We start from the raw sequence: 19,622 nt of genomic DNA, 5'->3' as shown, positions 1-19,622 counted from the left end.
GCTTCTTCTTCTGTAAAGGGCATTCCTTTTTTCCACTATTAAAGTTCCTGATCCATAAAGTGGGTAGATGATTTAGCTTAGTAGTAAAAGGCCAAGTAAGTTAATTTAGCTATTAAGGCAGGTTTTCAGAGAGCCTCAGATCACTGCCTCAGAAACCATGTAGCAACACCCCTGAGAAAATGTGGATACTCAGAGTTCCCATCGTGGCTCAGTGGTAACAAAACCAAATAGTATCCATGAGGACGTGGGTTCGGTCCCTGGCCTTGCTCAGTGGGTTAAGAATCTGGTGGTGCCATGAGCTGTGGTATAGGTCATAGATGCATCTAGGACCTGGCATTGCTGTGGCTGTAGTGCAGGCCGGCATCTGCAGCTCCAATTCAACCCCTGACCTGGAAACATCCATATGCTGCAGCTGTGCCCTCCCCCCAAAAAAAGGAAAGAATAAAAAAAAAGTTGAGTACTCATATGGTGTACAGCACAGATCAGAGTTCAAAGACAGACTTGTTAAGAGAAGAGAGAGGAAGAACAGCTTCAAAGTGCAGTCCTAAAGATACTATTACTAATGAAAGGAAAGAGCTACCCTTTGCTGAAGTAAAGTCTAGAAGGCTGAGTCTGGAGCATCTATTCACCAGCATAGATGAATAGTTTTATGGTATGGAAGAGAATATAAGTAAAGCAATATTGGGAATGTTGGGGAAAATAACATTACCTTGCTGCTAGGGTGGACTTTTTCATGTCATCCCTCTTGTCAGCAAATATGACTTTAAAAACTCCACCATCTGCTCATGAACAATACAGGATCCAAAAATACTAGTCATCTTTGAGCAAAACGTGATCCTATCATTCATTCCTAAACTACATGAAACCCAACTGAGATAATTTTTCAGTCCTCATGATAAGGCTCTTCCTCAGTCCAATTAAACTATAACCTGTGTTGAGAGACATCAGCATTTTTTTAAAGATTCCCAGGTGACTCCACATGAAGCCAAAGTTGAGAACATTCTTACTCAAAACTTGCATAAACAGACCTGAAAGATACAAAAGTTGTGTGGACAACAGACATGAGTTTTGGAAAGGGTTGAAGATTGGAATTGTTAGGAATAAGCACTGTGCATTTCTCCAGGATGCCTGGGTAACAGGTAAGAAATAAAGAAGGCTCTATAGTCATGATTCAATCATGCAGTGATTAAAATGGGGACTGGATCCCACAATAACCACTCCATCCTGTTGAAAATGTACCCAATGAAGCACTATACAGATATGAAATACTGAAAGTACTGAAAAGCACAAGAGCTTCAAAAATTATGGAACCGCGTAATCAGAAATTTGAATTCTAGCTGTTTGGTTTTACCGGTTTTTCCAAGCTCCATGGAAAAGATGGTGCAAGTATTGAGATTAGGCTGTTCGTTTGAGGAGCCTCCACATGGCCCTCTTGATGTCTCTGTTCCTCAGGCTGTAGATGAAGGGATTCAGCATGGGGACGACAACAGTGTACATCACTGAGACCACTACAGCCTTCCTGCGGGAATGTGAAACAGTGGAACTGAGGTACACTCCAAGGCCTGTTCCATAAAATAAACAAACAACTGACAGGTGAGAGCCACAGGTGGAGAAGGCTTTGTACCTCCCACCTGATGAGGGGACTCTCAGAATGGAGGAAACAATTTGAGTATAAGAGATAAGGATCCCCGAGACTGGAATACCACCAAAAATGGCACCAATAAAATAGATGACTATATTATTGCTGGGGATTTTAAAACAGGCAAGACTGAATAGCTGAGAAGGGTCACAGAAGAAATGAGGAATTTCCACATCCAGGAAGAAAGTAAGTTCTAACACTACCAAACTTTGCAGCTGGGAGACCAAAACGCTGACGAAAAATGACACCCAAACCAACCAGCCACAGAAGCGGGAATTCAGGATGACCAGGTAGTGTAGGGGGTGACAGATGGCCACAAACCGGTCATAGGCCATTACACTCAGGAGTAGACTGTCCAAGCATCCAAAAAGAATGAAAATAGACATCTGTGTCATGCATCCCATGTAGGAGATGACTCTACTGTGAGTTTGGATGTCCACAATCATCTTGGGAACGGTGGTGGAGATGTAACCAATGTCAGCCAAGGACAGGTGGGAGAGGAAGAAGTACATGGGGGTGTGGAGGTGGGCATCAGAGCTGACAGCCAGGATGATGAGTAGGTTCCCAAGCACAGTGACCAGGTACATGGACAGGAACAGCCCAAAGAGGAGGGGCTGCAGTTCAGGGTCATCTGAGAGGCCCAGGAGGAGGAATTCTGAGACACGAGTTATATTCTTTGCTCCAGCATGGCCAAGACAACTCCTAGAAAGGCAAAGAGGCTTTAACTAAATAAAACAAGCAAACAGGGAGCCAGCACTGTGTTTATATTTTGGATTCAACCAAGTAAAAGTATTCCCACTTGAGGATCATTCACTCCAATACCTTCAGTGATATTTCTTAGTGGTGGCAAACTCATTTCCTCTTAGAACATTTTCCTCATTGATCTCCTGACTATTTACTTTTTTTCTCATTTTTATTTTATTTTTTTGCTTTCCTCACCCCCACCACCACTCCCACCCTCACCCAAGCCTGTGCCTTCAGAATTCCCAGGCCAGGATCAGATCCAAGCTGCAGCTGCAACATATGCTGAAGCTGCTGCACCACTGGATCCTTTAACCTGATGCACTGGGTCAGGGATTAAATCTGCACCTCTGAAGCATCTTGAGCCACTGGAGTGGATACTTAACCCTCTGAGTCACAGCAGGAATGAACTCCTACTTATATGTTAGAGACACTACCTACATGTTAGAGACACTGTTCCAAAGTTTGATAAGGAGCAAACCAATTCAGAGTTAATAAAGTCATAAACACAATAAGGTATCAGCCCCTTCCTTTGAAGGAAATATATGGAAAAAGAAATATATTCCTTCCTTAAGAAAAATCACTCCAGGAGTTCCCATCATGGCTCAGTGGTTAATGACTCTGACTAGGAACCATGAGGTTGGGGGTTCAATCCCTGGCCTCGCTCGGTGAGTTAAGGATCTGGCATTGGCGTGAGCTGTGGTGTAGGTCACAGATGCGGCTCAGATCCTGTGTTGCTGTGGCTGTGGCTGTGGCTGGCAACTACAGCTCCGATGCGATCCCTAGCCTGGGAACCTCCATATGCAGCTGGAGCGGCCCTAGAAAAGCAAAAAGACTGAAAAAAAAAAAAAAAGCAAAGAAAAAGAAAAATCACTCCAAATAAAAGACACTAAAAAGCAGTCGAATATACCTTTTCCAAAAGCAGTGAGAGAAATTCCCTTAATTTAGAATATGTATAAAAACCCTATAACCTTAGCTATATTCTAAATTAAGGTCAAATGTGTTTAAAAAGTTAGAATATTGATAGGATTGTCAACTTTTCGGGTTTTCATCATTATTTGGATTTCCGAGACCCATCTTCAATGGAAATAAGTGCTCACTCAGATATGTGAGTCATCTTTTAAAAGTCTTTTTCCAATATTAATCCTAACACTAAGCTTTTCATGCAAGGTTATTTGTTTAAAAAAAAAAAAACTCTACACAATTTCAGGGGGTCTTAGTGTTAGAGATTGCTTTTTGCTGGTTTCCATTATGTAGTGACTTGGTGAAAGCATTTGAATATGCTTCTAGTTCTAAAACATGTGAAGGAGGAGTTCCTTAGTAGCTCAGTGGGTTAAGGACCCAGTGCTTTCACTGCTGTGCCTCAGGTTGCTGCAGTGGTGCAGGTTCCATTCCTAGCCCAGGAACTTTCGAATGCCATGTGTGTGGCCAAATGAGGCATTGTTATATTAAAACATATATACATTGGTGTGGTGGTTTGCCTTGTAAAAATCAGTGCACATTTAATTTTACTCTAGGCCGCCTACACTTTTTTCCCCCAATAAAACAATGAGATACAATCAACTAACCTGCTCTTACTTCTGATGTCAGGAACATCCCTGAATTCTGTCTAGTAATAGCCACTCCATGATGGCTCACGGGAAATCCTCAACATGCAGAGGAAATAATATTTGCATATCTCAAAATTCCAAAGTGGGAATATCATGCCGGGATGAAAAAATTGCTATTCATAGAATATCCTATGAACAAAATATTCATGCCAGAAAGACCCATATGAAGTCACTGGCCCATTCTCCTAATTCTCAGATGACCTGAGGCCCAAGAGAAGAAAGCAATGCTTCTGCCTACATTTGCTCATCTGGCACAGAGCAGTCTTGGAAAAATATACACTCATCTGGCTCTAGTGCATGGATAAGCAATGAGGTCCTATTGAACAGCAGAGGGAACTATATCCAGTCTCTTGGGATAGAACATGATGGAAGGTAGCATGAGAAAAATAATGTACATATATGTATGTCTGGGTCACTGTGCTGTAGAGCAGAAATTGATAAAACACAGTAAATCAGCTATAATTAAAAAATTAAAAAAAAGAAAGTGACAGGAACCCTGGGACAGGAGTCAGGAGATGAAAGTCTGAGCTCCACATCCGTCAAACATTGAGTGTGGAGTGTATATAAATATCAATTTCTTTCCTGCAGAATTTCTTACCTAGAAATGGGGAGAATAACATCCCTAGGCATTTGGCTCTTAATATTCTACTATGGTATTTTATTTATTTATTTATTTATTTATTTATTTATTTATTTATTTATTGTTGTCTTTTCTAGGTCTGCACCCGAGGCATGGGAGGTTCCCAGGCTAGCAGTCTAATCAAAGCCATAGCTGCTGGCATCTGATCCACATCTACAACTTCACCATAGCTCACAGCAATGCAGGATCATTAACTCACTGAGCAAGGCCAGGGATCGAACTTGGAACCTCATGGTTCCTAGTCAGATTCCTTAACCACTGAGCCACAACAGGAACTCCCTCTATTATGGTATTTAAAAAAAATTAAATCCCCCTTGCAGTAACAAGTTTGTTGATAAAATTTAATCTCAAGATGTATTTGATGGCTTTTTTTTTTTTTTTTGTCTTTTTGCCGTTTCTTGGGCCGCTCCCTCAGCATATGGAGGTTCCCAGGCCAGGAGTCCAATTGGAGACATAGCCAGTGGCCTACGCCAGAGCCACAGCAACTCGGGATCCGAGCCACGTCTGCAACCAACACAACAGCTCATAGCAACACCGGATCCTTAACCCACTGAGCAAGGCCAGGGATCGAACCCGCAACCTCATGGTTCCTAGTTGGATTCGTTAACCACTGCACCATGACGGGAACTCCTGATAGCTTTTATTTAATTGCATGGCAGAGAGGTTGAAGCCTTTCTTACCAAGGAAATGAGAGCAAGGAATGACTTGACATCCTAAGTGTGAAATCTTCAAAGTAGAATTCCTCTTGCAGTAACAAGTTTGTTGATGAAATTAAATCTCAAGATGTATTTGATGACTTTTATTTAATTGAATGACAGAGAGGTCAAAGCCTTTCTTACCCCAGGAAATGACAGCAAGGAATGACTTGACATCCAAAGCATGAAATTCTAAAAGTGTCTCACTCAGTCTATGAAGTAAATCCATGTATCCCCTTTTTTCCCTTTTTCTGTCCTTTACATTTTTAATTATTTAAGAAATCTCCACAAGTTTTTGATAATTGAATGACATGTGCTAACAAAAAACACTGCCTGCCATATCAGGAAACCAAGGGTGTTGCAGCCATCAGCCACATAAGCCACTTGACAGTGAGCCCTGAGGGAGCTCAGAATGAGAAAACACAGGATGCTGGCCCCAGAGAGCTGAGGTGTGTCTCAAAGGAATTGTTTCAATAAGCCTAGACGCTTGCCTCTTGTGCTAAATTCCTTAACTTGAGATATCTGGTTTTCTTTTATTAACAGAAATCTTTTGATGTTCCAACTACCTGGTCTTTGTTGCAAAAGCTCTTATATATCTTGCCCCCCACCCCTCCACATCACTCCCACACACACCTCTCACCCTCACCCCCTTCCCCCCCTTGGGAGCAACAGGACCTCCACCTCCAACTTAAAACCAACTTAGCTGGTCTGCAACTGTAGTTTGCACCATATTTTTCCTCTCTTTTTTTCTTTCTTCTTCCTCTTTCACCTCCTCTACTCCTCTGTCCAAAACCCTCTGTGAATGGGTGACTGGCTATGGAAACAACTGACAAATTCTGGTCAGGGCTATACTCTGGTATATTCTGAAGGCCCCAATAGCTCACTGTTTTAGTAGCTGTTGCCTCTTCCTCCAGCCTTCTCTTTCTGTTACTGTCACTTTGCCTTAAACTTGCCACTCCTGGGCCATTTTATATTAATTTTGCCTGCCAAGTTGTATATCTTTATTTTATTTACTTACTGTTCTTTTTTTTAAATAATGACTTTTATTTTTTCCATTATAGCTGGTTTACAGTGTTCTGTCAATTTTATTTTTATTGTTCAAGGTGCTTTTTGTTAAAGTGTGGTTGATTTGCAGTGTTTCTTCAGTTTCTGTTGCACAGCAAAGTAACCCAATCACATACAGTTCCCTGTGCTGTACAATGGGGCCCAGTTGCCCATTCATTCCAAGATTAAGGGTTTGCATCTGCAAACTCCAGCCTGCCCATCCATCCCACTCCTGGGAACCACAAGTCTGCTTTCTTTGGCCGTGATCTGTTTCTGTTTTGTAGATGGGATTGTCTATGCCATGTTTTGGATTTCACAGATAAGTGATATATGGTGTTTGTCTTTTTCTTTATGGCTTACTTCACTTAGTATGAGAATTTCTGGTTCCATCCGTGTTGCCACAAATGACATTAGTTTATCTTTTCATGGCTGGGGGATATTCCATTGCATGTATGTACCACATCTTCTTGATCCATTCATCTAATGGTGGACATTTGGGTTGTTTCCATGTGTTGGCTATTGTGATGGATATAGGGGTGCACATATCTTTTAAACAGAAGTTTTGTCTGGATATGTGCACAGGAGTGGGGTGGCTGGATCATATGGTGGCTCTATATTTAGTTTTCTGAAGTACATCCACACTGTTTTCCATAGTGGTTGTGCCAGTTTACATTCTCACCAACGGTGAAGGAGGGTTCCCTTTTCTCCACAGCCTCTCTAGCATTTGTTATTGGTTGAGGAGGGCCATTATGACTGGTGTGAGGTGGTACCTCATTGTAGTTTTGATTTACATTTCTCTAGTAATTAGTGATGTTAAACATTTTCCTCATGTGCCTGTTGGCCATCCATACGTCTTCGTAGGAGGATTGGCTATTTGGGTCTTCTGCCTGTTTCCTGACTGGGTTTTTTGTTTTTGTTGTTGAGTTGTATGTATCCTGGGCTGTTTTAAAGGAAGCTCACTGCTTTTCTTCTCTGTCTATAGAAACTATCTCTGAACAAAATCTCAGCCCTCTTACCCAAACCTTGGGAAATCCCAGGACAATTTCTCTTCCTCCTCCCATGGCATAAGCCACGCTCCCTCTCTTGAGGGAAGGAACATTGGGCCAGGGCTAGGTCCATCACCATTGATTAAGGCCCCATCCCAGTCGGATGACACCACCTGGACTGAACAACCTGGCCTAAGATAAAGTATCTTAAGTGTGGCACAGAGAACTCAGACCAGGGGGAAAACTTCCAGTAGGGGGGCCCAACATGCTAGCTGGTTAGGGGATGTCTTGGGTTCTGTGAAGCAGCTGGGAGAGGTCACAGGACATGCGGGCTATGACCTGAGGACACTCGGCTCTTGAGCCTACCAGAAGTGTCCCCAAATCCCTTTGTCACCCTGCAAAAGTCTCATCTGTGAGGCCAGGGTCGCCTGTCCTCACAGGCATTGCCAGAGATGCACATGATTGCTCCAGAACCAGGCCTTTCTCTGATGTAGGGATGCCAGCTCTTAGGGACTATCTGCCAGCTTCCTTAATCCATCACCCTCTCCTGCCAGGACTATCATTTTAGATGGGAAACAACCCGTCAGCTCTGCTGAGGATGCCTCTAAAATAACTGGGATTTCTCCTCTTCCTGGCTTATCTCAATAAACTTTACTTTCTCTGCACCTTGACTTTCAATATACAAACTATGCGGCCTCTGTTTTGTGTGTTTGTACACATCTATATGTGCACTGTACACGTATGGCATTGCCGGAATTAATTCATAAAAGGGCTCTACTTCATTGGCTTAAAGGAAATTACGTGCTTACACAAATTCTTGAAATACATAAGTTAACTGGCCAGAATTCATGCCAGGTTCACATGAACTGGAAATATTCAATATTAACATCTGGTTTTAAAGTTAAAGTTAGCTTATTGATATAATATAAACATGTCTTTGGAGTCATGGTTAAGTATAACACCTTTATTGTACCTAAGGTTTAATAGAAATTAAGTTTAACATCTTGTTATATCTGTTACAAAATTGCCAACAAAAATAACTTCATATAAATAAGAGCTTTTGGGTAAACTTTTAGGAGTAATGGTTCTAGGAATATCTAAGCATGACCTCTCCAGATATTTGGTAATGTAAAAATTTAGAGTTGTAAAAATTTAGCTGAACTAAGTTAAATGGTGGAAACCTGTTGAATAGCTGGGTCATCTCCAGGTAAACTAAGATACTGAGACATTAATTACTGAACATTAGTTTTATTTTACAGAAAAACTGAGGCACTTAAGAATAAAAAGTAAGCTGGTACACAATTTGGACTTGGTCCCTCTGTTAAAAGAAAGCTGTCTTAGAATGCTGCCTTTGGTAATAAATTGTGAATTTCCTTGCCTTTAAATGACTCCTCTTTACTTTTTAAACTAACTGGGATTACTTTACAGGTAAATCAGGGAGCGTTGTCAAATAAAAGATATGGTATATGTGGATAAAGTTTATCTTACCTCTGTGGACAATTAACCTCTCATTGCCAGGCTTTTGCCATCCTGAAGTGCTTATAACATGGAAAGAGTCTACTGTTAAATCAAGGAATTGAAAATGGGTAAACAATAGCTAAATTAAACAGTCAGGGCTATAGGAAATCCAAGACAGCTGCTTGGCTTTCCCGGTGCCCTGGCAAACATAATTCTTATTTGATGGATTAAAACTTTCACTGGCTATAGGACTGCCACCCTCACAAAAATGCTTAAAAATGTGTTTTCTATTTGGGGTACCCTTTCTATACTCTCCAGGAGTCAAGACACCTGTTTCACTGGACATATAAGCCTTAATTTTTTTTTTTCCACACAGGCTTCTTAAAATCATCACTGTTACTATCATCCTCGATCATCAGGCAAGATCAACAAAACTAATAAAAAACTGGACTTGTGCAAAACAAAATTAATGACACAGGATAAAAGCTGCTAAGCATAATTATAATTTTGTAACTTTTATTTGACATATTACTGGCTTTTGATCTTTATTTTTTAGATACAAAAACCTTTCCCTTCAAGTTACTTAATGAACTATGATAATTTGGTGATTTACATCTGTGGGTAAAGTTAAAAACCTTTTTCTTTTTTCTCTGCCTGGTCCCTCCAAAAACTGGAGACTGCTGGGTTCTGCAGTCTTATTAGGTAAATAAAAACTGTATCCAGAAATGTAAATTATACCTGCTCTGACCCTGAATTTTCTTCTATGGTTACTGAGTTTAGTGTTTACTGTCTAAAAACTCACCCCCAAATAGTTCTTTGCTGCTATGCTACATTACCGTAAAGTTTAATTGAATTATTAAGAAAATATTCTAAGCACGTTTTTGAAGCTGATTGCAATAGTCTATGTTTGGGTAAATATCAGATGCCCTATGATGACCAGGGGCTATACATACTGGGAAAGGTATCATTTGAAGACTATCTCCAACCTAGATAAAAGGTTTCTTTTCAGGTAGTCTTAAGTGACTCATACACAAAGAAATTTAAAAATTAACTCTTAAATTTATATTTCTCTCTTAAGAAGAGCCTTGCATTAGACCGGTCTATAAAGAGAACTGCTAACTCCATACTCACCTTAAAATAAAGTTCAAATAAGAAAAAAGAAAAATGCCAATGCCAGGACAAAGACTACCTCAGAAGTAGACAGCTATTCCAAGATTGCCAGACCTGATTTTATGGTTACTTTTCTTGATTTCTTTTTTTGTTCTTTTTGTCTTTTTGCCATTTCATGGGCCGCTCCCGTGGCATATGGAGGTTCCCGGGCTAGGGGTCAAATCGGAGCTGCAGCCGCCGGCCTATGCCAGAGCCACAGCAACTCGGGATCCAAGCCACGTCTGCGACCTACACCACAGCTCACGGCAACACCGGATCCTTAACCCACTGAACAAGGCCAGGGATTGAACCCGCAACCTCATGGTTCCTAGTCGGATTCATTAACCACTGCACCACGACGGGAACTCCCTGATTTCTTTTTGCTTTACACACAAAGCAAATATTTTCTATCATGGGCATGCTCCTATGTGAATATTAAAAATCAACCCAATTGTTGGGTTTATAGTCAATAACTTACTAACTAGTACTTCTGCTTTACTTTGATGGGCTTCTTCCCTCCACTAGCCAGGCCTTTGGTAATTTTATTCTAGGAAAATGTAATTCTGTGAAGGCCACTCTTGACATTACTATGGACAAAGCCAGTATATATTTTCCCTTAAAGATAAGGAACAGACAAAGCCAGGTGAACTGGGATATACAGTGCTGCATTTGGTAAAAAGCTCTTGATTTAAATTCCTTTCTATAATGTTTACTAATACTACCAACTCTACTATTTTCTATTAACTATTTTTTTTATAAAGTTGCTATTTCTTACATTGCCAAATGTATAACTGAGTCTCTAAAATAGTACACAGCTCCATATGAGTTTGGTGTAACTCTAGATATGAGAAAATGCAACAAGAGGGAATATTTTCCTGGACCATAACAGACTAGTAAGAGGGGTGGTCCAGAGACTTTTGCCTCCGGTTAGTAAGGCCTAGTCCAATAATAGCACATTGACTGGCCTGTCAACAAAAAATCTTTGCCAGACCTGGGAATACGCATTCCTAGCACCACGGGACAAAATGGTCATGAAATGCCTCCCAAGACTATGGCCAAATTTACAACCATGGGGAGACCTGCGAGCTGGAGATGGGCACTTGCCTTCTGCCTCTACATGGATTAAATCATGAAGTGCTGCAGCTGCTGACCCTCAACCTCCTCTGAAAGGAGTTCAAGGTGGAGATCAGGAATGAGGCTCTCTGCTCTGGAAAAACTGACAGAAGGGGCCTTCAGACAGGTAGATATTTTCAGGTAAAGACTTCATGAGCCCAAATTCTTGCATTTTCTCCTATCTAGGAAAACACTAAGATCATTAACAATAACATCTGATTTAGCCATTTAGAAAAAAAAAATAAAAGACAAAATAGAATAGCTGTGGTTCAGACATCTAAGGCCATACCAGACAAACGCTGGTATTGCTAAGAACTTAAGGTTTACACACACTTGATGCTACCAACCATTTTCAAAGCAACATCAGCTGGGAGCTGCAACCTTACATTTTCAAGGTCCCCTTATAACAATGGAAAGATGAAAACATAATGTCTAATGGTCTTGTTATTTACAAGTCAACACCACATTAACAGAAAAAATCTACTGAGATAAGACTAGACAACTAACTACCTGGCTACAAATCTTCCCAAAATGCCAGGTCTAAACTGGGTTTCAGGCCTATTCAAATAATTAGATTTCTTTTGTCTATTAACATTCAAACTGTCACTTCCCCAATTATTTCTGGCTGGGTCTGTTACACCTACATTAAATCCATAACTACATCAAGTGGCTTCATTACTTTACAATAATTCCCTTGCTGATCTTTGGCCTCAACTTTTAATTTGCTTGTTAAGTTTGTTTTTTCTGGAATACAACAAACACGTCTCCAAATGATAACTTGATGGGGATATCAACCAGTCAACATCTGAACAACTTTGGAACACGCCTTCCATGGAGCCATCCCTCCCTCTTCAAGAACGACCTGACAGAAATTAGGCAGAGGGAACCCAGAGCCCTGTAATGCCCCATTCAGCAAGAATGGTCATCAGCCCTTTTCCCTTATAACTGGGTTCACAGATGCCATAGAGTAAAATACGCAGGTAGATAGACATGAGCAGAGTATTCAAAGGGGCCAAAGATTTGGCCCTTAAAAAAAGAGGGGGGATTGCTATGGGCTTCAGGTCCCCTTCAAGGAGGTTAAACCCAAAAGCCTCTGGCCATGTCTCATTGTAATGCCCCTTCCCCCACCTTGACCAGCCTGGGCTGCTCACTCCCCGCTAGAGAAGGGAAGTCACCCCATTCCTCCCCAGGCCAGCATATGATAACCTGCTCCCCATGCAAACAAGGTATCCTGCCCAAGACCAATCAGGAGATCAAATTGCGTCCCCACTCAGGTCACACTGTGTGGTATGAAGACTATTGCACAGTGAGTCGGGATCTCTTTTTAACCTGTGTACACACGAGTCCTCACTCCCTCTCTAAAAATGTACTTTCACTTTAATATATTTGTAAAACATCTGCCGTTCCAATGCTTTGTTACAGGGAGGCAGGGACCTGGAAAACTGACAAGTATCGTCTTTGAAGTGGCAGGATATTTTAATCAAAGAGTATGAATCTAGCCTGTTAATAGTATCTGAAATTTACCTTGCCCTCTCTGTATACATTTACTATATATGTAACTACATACGTAGCTTACACTATACTGTTTAATTCTTACAATAATGCAGTTGTGTCAACTAGGGATCAACTCAGGTAACAATAATAATAATCTCCGAGGTTCAGAGATACTAAGAATTTGTCCCAGGTTGCACAAGATAATAAAGACCAGACAAAATTAAATTGTTGGTCTCTGATGCTCATTCACTAAACTTCTTCACTTTGTTTCCCTATACTTCATACAGAGTAATGCAGGAGTCCAGAGGGCTTAACCAAAAGCATGGCTAAGATACATACTTAAACTGATTTCAATTTCTGAAGAACAGAACCCCAAAGAAATTGAAGAAACATTGTAAATCTACTACGCTCTAATTAAAAAAAAAATTAAAAAAAAAAAAAGAATGGAACCCAGCACTCTGCTTTTGTGTCTCCTTTAGAGACTGAGAAGCACCAAAGTATAAAAATGGAGGAGGAAGTGGACAGATGAAGCAAAATCTAGGAGGAGGAACAAAAGAGAGATCAGTGATAAATTATAATCTGCTGATCCTTTCACCACCCCTGTCTCGGCCTCAGCTAATTAATCTGCCTCGTGTCAATGCAGCAAGGACAGTCATTACACTCTACTGAGTTCTACCAGGAACACCAAAGGAGACAGGACAGTGAACCTAGGGTTTCTGCCTGCAGTGACCAGGCAAGTAAAATGACAGGCTGGGTCGGCAGGAGGGAATTCTAAGTGTCCTGCATATGTAGTCTGGGTGCCTGGGTTCAAATCTGAATTCCTTCCTATTAGACCCCATGACATCATGCATGTTTTATTTAAATCTGCTCCCTTTCCCATCCATAAAATGACAATAAGCTTCATTCCTCTTTCTTCGTGTGATTCTACAGATGGAATGAAACACAGAATATTTAGCTCAGAGCCTGGCACTTAGGAAATCCTCAGTGAAGATTCATGATACCATGCTTCCTGACCTCATCCTCATCCTCACATCATGATCTGGGAGCACTTAGGGGACAGTTTAGAGAAACTTGATTCCTGCTATGGGGGTGGGAGTAAGGCTTATGGGAACTAGAACCAGTGTGGGAGGAAAGCAGAACTCTGGGTAAGAATTCTTGGATCCACCCCACCTAGAACCAAAGACATTTACTTCATAGTGCCCTCCCATCTGTCTATTTCAACTGTCATTTCTGACAATGCAAAAACAACATTCCTGCATCCCCTTCTCCATCCACTGTCTCCCATGGCACTCACTGGGCTGGGCTGCGACTCTGCTGGTACATGGCTAAGAAGGGCCAATCTGGTGCCCCTCTCCTGCCTGGTGACCAATGATGGCTCAATCAAGCTCTATCCTCAGGATCAGCAGAAAGACAAGACTCTGGCCAGAGCCTCCTGATGGAGATTTCTACTCTGGAACAGGGAGACCCAGGTGTGAAGCCTGCTAGACATGGACTGAGAGCTGGAGACACAGACTGATTATGAACAGTTCTGTGGCCTTGAGGTCTCAATGCACAGAGCCCCTAATTAGCTAAACTGGCCCATGTACTCCATTCCCTGAAGATTTCACAATCTTGGGAGCACCACAAGAAGAGAAAAGCCAGTGTCCCTGGTCCAGATCAATGACATCTGAGCCCTACCCCTTCCTGGTGGGAAGTTCACTTGGCCTCCTCTGGTCATTTATGTGAAAGGAAGGCTCGTCTGTGGAGATGAGATTAATTTTTTCCACAGTTGAAAATTCAATTGCAATATGCATTACTGAAAATGCACTAATGATGAAATAGTATCAGGTATACTGGCGTCTTTGACACTTACCATGCTAGAATCTGAAAATATTTCCATGTTTAAACTTTTTGGGGGGGTTGGGGGGGCTGCATCCATGGCAATGTGAAGGGATTCCCAGGCCAGGGATTGAATCCATGTCATGGTTGTGACCTGTGCCACAGTTGTGACAGTGCTGGACCCTTAGCCCACTGCACCATACGGGAACTTCCGCCATGTTTGAAGAGTTTTATATGTGCAAGGAGAGCTTCACATTTTTCTTAATAAGTCCTTCTCAATCTTTGTGAAGTTTCATCTGTAATGTTTTGTTGGTAATTTAAATTATATCTTTGGCTCCATTTTTGCTAACTGGTTTATATTGGCATATTAGAAAACTATTAATCACATATTCCCATTGTCTAGCATTCTTTTAGAGTGTTTCTAGTTGTTTTTCTTGAGAAATATATTATCTAAATTTATTCACTGTTGTAGTTTTTCCCTTTTACATAGGCTACCTCTCCTTGTAACACAATATAATAATGATAGAACGGTAATATATAAAAAAAAAAACACACATTTTTTTTTGGGGGGGGGAGCTGCTCCCACAACATTTGGAAGTTCCCAGGCTAGGGGCTGAATGAGAGCTGCAGCTGCCAGCCTATGCCACAGCCACACCAGATCTGAGCTGGGCCTGTGAGCTACACCACAGCTTGCAGCAATGCTGGATCCTTAACCCACTGAATGAGGCCAGGGATCGAACCCACATCTTCATGGATACTAGTCAGATCCTTAACCTGCTGAGCCAGATGGAACTCCAAAACCCGCAATTTCAAAATGGGCAGGGAGTTCCCTGTTGGCCTAGTGACTAAGGATTCGACACTGTTGCTGTGGTGCTGCAGGTTCAATCCCTAGCCCAGGAACTTCCACATGTTACTGGCACAGCCAAACAAAACAAAACAAAGACAAACAAAAATGGGCAGAAAACCTGAAGAAACATTTTGCCAAAGAAGACGTCCAGATGACCAACAGCACATGAAAAGATGTTCAACATCACTAATCGTCAGGGAAATGGGAATCAAAACCACAAGGAGATATCACCTTACATCTGTCAGAATGGCTATTACTAAAAAAAAGAGAGATAAATGCTGGTGAGGATGTGAAGAAAAGGGAACCTTTCTGCACTGTTGGTGGGAATGCAAATTGGTGCAGCCACCATGGAAAACAGTATGGAGATTCCTCAAAAAATTAAAACTAGAACTACTAGCTATTCCATTTCTGGGTATATATCCAAAGAAAATGAAAACACTAATTCAAAAAGATATATACACTCCTAAGTCCACTGCAGCATTATTTACAAGAGCCAAGATATGGAAGCAACCTAAGTGATTATCATATTACTCAGTCATAAAAAGAATGTAACATTTGTAACAGCATGGATGGACCTAGAGGTTATTATGCTAAGTAAAATAAGTAAGACATAGAAAGACAAATGCTGTAAGAGTTTACTTATAATCGACTTATGTATCTTTTTTTTTTTTTTGTCTTTTTGTTGTTGTTGTTGTTGTTTTTGTTGTTGTTGCTATTTCTTGGGCCGTTCCCGCAGCATATGGAGGTTCCCAGGCTAGGGGTTGAATCGGAGCTGTAGCCACCGGCCTACGCCAGAGCCACAGCAACGCGGGATCCGAGCCACGTCTGCAGCCTATACCACAGCTCAGGGCAACGCCGGATCGTTAACCCACTGAGCAAGGGCAGGGACCGAACCCGCAACCTCATGGTTCCTAGTCAGATTTGTTAACCACTGCGCCACGACTGGAACTCCTACTTATGTATCTTAAAAACAATACAAATAAATGTAACTAAAGAGAAGCAGGCATAGATACAGAAAACAAACAGGTGGTTGCCCAAGTGGAAGAGGGTGGGAGGAAGAAATAGGTAAGGGAGATGAAGAGGTTCAAACCTTCAGTTTACAAAATAAATCAATCACAGATATGAAATACAGTGTGGGGAAATATAGTCAATAACCATGTAATATCTTTGTATGGTTGCAGCTTGCAACACCACCAGATCCTTAGCCCACTGAACAAGGCCAGGGATTGAACCTACATCCTCACAGACACTGTCAGATTCTTAACCCACTGATCCACAACAGGAACTCCAATGTATTTTGTTGAAATGTAATTTGAAATATATATATATATATATATATCATATATATAATTATCATATATAATTATAATTCCCTTTTATACATATAATGTGCAAGTATTTTCTCCCACTCAGTAGGTTGCCTTTTTTTTGTTGTTGATGGTTTTCTTCACTGTGCAAAAGATTTCTAGTCTGATGTAATTCCATTTGTTTATTTTTCTAGTCACGTTCACAGCATGTGAATTTCTCAGGGCAGGGATCCAATCCTTGCCACTACAGTGACTCAAGCCGCAGTTGTGACAAGTCTGGATCCTTAACCCCTGAGCCACCAGGGAACTCTTTCCATTAGTTTGTTTTTGGTGTTTGTTTTTTGATTTTGTTGCCCTTGCTTAGGGTGACAGATCCAAGAAATGTTGCTGAGATTGATGTCAAAGAACATACTATGTTTTCTTCCAGGAGTTTTATTGTTTCAGGTCTCACATTTTTCTAAGGTCAAAGGTCATTATCGCTGAGGTAATAATGAGTTAAAAAGTGATGATTACAAATCAGGTGTCTTGATTCCCAGTCCAGTTTTCTTTCCATTCTACTAAGGAAGTCCTGTGACTTCCCACAATGAAAGGCATATAAAAGGTGTTCTTCTACATACATCTCAAATGCATTGCTACTGATCATGTTGATAGATTTTTTTCAATAGCCACACCTGCAGCACATGGAAGTTCCTGGGCCAGGGACTGAACCTGAGCCACAGCTGCAACCTCTGCCACAATTACAGCAATACTGCATCTTTTAGCTGACTGTACTAGGCCAGCAATTGAACCCGTACCTCCACAGCAACCTGAGCCACTGTACTCAGGTTCTTAACCCACCATACCACAGTGGGAACTCCCAATAGAATATTCTAATTGGATGGTTATATAACCAAGAGAGGTACTGGTAGAAGCATCTATCTCAAATAGGTAGGAAAATAAGAAAAAATTAAACATAGTAGAAAGAAATAAGATCAAAAAATTTAAAGAATTAGAAAGCAGAATAATGCTGCTGCATAGCACAGGGAACTATATCCAATCACTTGTGATCAATATGATGGAGAATAATGTGAGAAAAGAATGTGTGTGTGTATATATATATAATGATAGAAAACAAATCTTGGGAATCAAGGAATAGAACTGAATTCCCTTCATTTAAAAACATTATCTATGAAAAATTTACAGCTATTACTATGCTTAATGGTGAAATATGGAACACCTTCTCCTAAGATCAGGAACAGGGCAATGGTGCTCAGTTTCATCATTTCTATTCACCACTATAAAGCAATGAGGCAAGAAAAATAAAAGTTTAGAAATCAAGTAAGACTTTCTTTTATTGGTATTGATAGGATCATATACACAGAAAATCCAAAGTAATTCATAAACTACCTGAATAAATAACTGAATTTATAAATGTGGATAAAAGATCAATCGGTGTACAAAAAGAAAATGCAATTTTGTGCACTAGCATCCCCTAAATTGAAAAAAAATTACAATGATAAACATACCACATACCTAGAAATATATTAAACAAAGTTATTCAAGACCTCTACAGCTAAAACTACAAAACACTGTTAAAAGGAATTAAAGACGACCTAGGTAAGTGGAAAATTACATTCATCAATTGGCAGACCCAATACTGTGAAGATGTCAATTTTATTCAGGTTATTCTATAAAGTTGATGCAACTCCAGGCAAAGTCTAGAAGATTTATTTGTGGAAACTGATAAGAAGATTCTAAAATTAATATAGAAACAAACGTAGCATAGAGAGGGAGACAATCTTGAAGAATAAAAAAGTTGGAAGGTTCTTGCTACCAGATATCCAAAAATACTACAAGATAACATAAAGATTGAGAAACTATCTTCTTTTGGGGGCTGCTGGGGGGCACATCCAAGGCACGTGGAAGATCCTGGACCAGGGATCAAACCTATACTACAGCAGTGACCTGAGCCACTGCAGTGACAGCACTCAATCCTTAACCTGCTGTACCACAAGGGAACTCTGAGAAGCCATCTTTAGCAATCAAAAGACATGGTAACAGATGGCATCTAACCTTTTTGAAAGGATTTCCAGAACTACTTAGCCCTGGCTGAGAGTTCCCAGACTTCACAGTTTCCACCCACTGCTAAAACCAGAGGAAGCACATCATGCTATTATTATTACCCCCATATCTACACCCTACCTGCCCCCTGCTGCCTCCTCCCTTCACCATATACATTAGAACTGCTAGGACCTCATGATTCAGTTCACACTGACTCTACTCTCTTTTCTGGATAAGTATGGGAACCAGTTCCAAACAAACCAGACTACTACATTTTTTCTGGCCACAAGGATTCAGTAGTAGGCAACAAGTGAGACAATCACATTCAACTGAAATAATCATATTGGAGAAGTTCCCATTGTGGTTTGGCAGGTTAAGAACCCAACTAGTACCCATGAGAATGCAGGTTCTATCCCTGGTCCAGGTCAGTGGGTTAAGGATCCAGCATTGCTGCAAGCTATGGTGTAGGTTGCAGATGTGGCTCAGGCCCCCCACTGCTGTGGCTGTGGCATAGGTCTGCAGCTGTAGCTCTCATTTGATCCCTAACTTGTGAACTTTCATATACCACAGGTGCAGCTCTAAAATTATTTTTTTAAATAATAATATTGGAATTGTTCAAAAAGACAATCACTTTCTTCTCCCTGAGATTTCAAACTGGAAAGAAAGCAGCCTGGATCTTCTGAGTGCCACTGAGAAAGAGCCCCCCAGGAAGAATAGGTAACACAGAAAGATGCACAACCAAGATGTGGAGGCAGAATCCCTCCAGATAACACCTTTTTAGTCCCAGGATCCAGCCATCCCTGAAGCTAGATATACCCAAGGACTTTTTGGTAATCAAACCAATCAATTCCCTTTACAGTTTATAAAAAATGAAGTGCATGAAGACATGCCAGAGACTGGGAAAAGTTATCTGAAATAATACGTATATATAATATACATATATAATTTAAGTATATATATGTAATATATAACACATTTTATGTATATGTATGTAATTAGATATAGACAAAGATATACATACATTTTTTAGAAAAACAAGCA

The 19,622-nt window shown here is 40.7% G+C and overlaps 1 protein-coding gene across 1 annotated transcript; it reads right to left on the bottom strand.

Annotated features, from left to right (window-relative positions):
* Positions 1–1,395: 1,395 nt before the first annotated feature.
* On the bottom strand, positions 1,396–7,430 carry LOC110259646 (olfactory receptor 7E178-like). The gene is made up of 2 exons (XM_021085131.2): positions 7,386–7,430; positions 1,396–2,364 (listed from the first exon to the last, which is right to left on the bottom strand). The coding sequence occupies exons 1-2, from the start codon at positions 7,428–7,430 to the stop codon at positions 1,396–1,398; spliced, it is 1,014 nt and encodes a 337-aa protein (XP_020940790.2).
* Between the last annotated feature and the right edge of the window lie 12,192 nt (positions 7,431–19,622).

The sequence above is a fragment of the Sus scrofa genome, chromosome 2 (assembly GCF_054392235.1).
Source record: "Sus scrofa isolate SSC_HxYL_T2T_F1_AM1 chromosome 2, Sscrofa_HxYL_maternal_Yorkshire_Landrace_v2.0, whole genome shotgun sequence".
In the NCBI taxonomy this organism is placed as follows: Eukaryota; Metazoa; Chordata; class Mammalia; order Artiodactyla; family Suidae; genus Sus; species Sus scrofa.
The sequence above is the reverse complement of the archived record's forward strand: the minus strand, read 5'-3'. Positions and strand labels throughout refer to the sequence as shown.

What these genes read in the sequence shown, in the direction of transcription:
- LOC110259646 (XM_021085131.2), bottom strand. Translation starts at nt 7,430, where the DNA reads ATGGGAGGAGGAAGAGAAATTGTCCTGGGATTTCCCAAGGTTTGG. An exon ending in TGGGATTTCCCAAGGTTTGG is followed by an intron (nt 2,365 to 7,385) that starts GTAAGAGGGCTG and finishes TGTTTTATTTAG; the next exon opens with TTAAAGCCTCTTTGCCTTTC.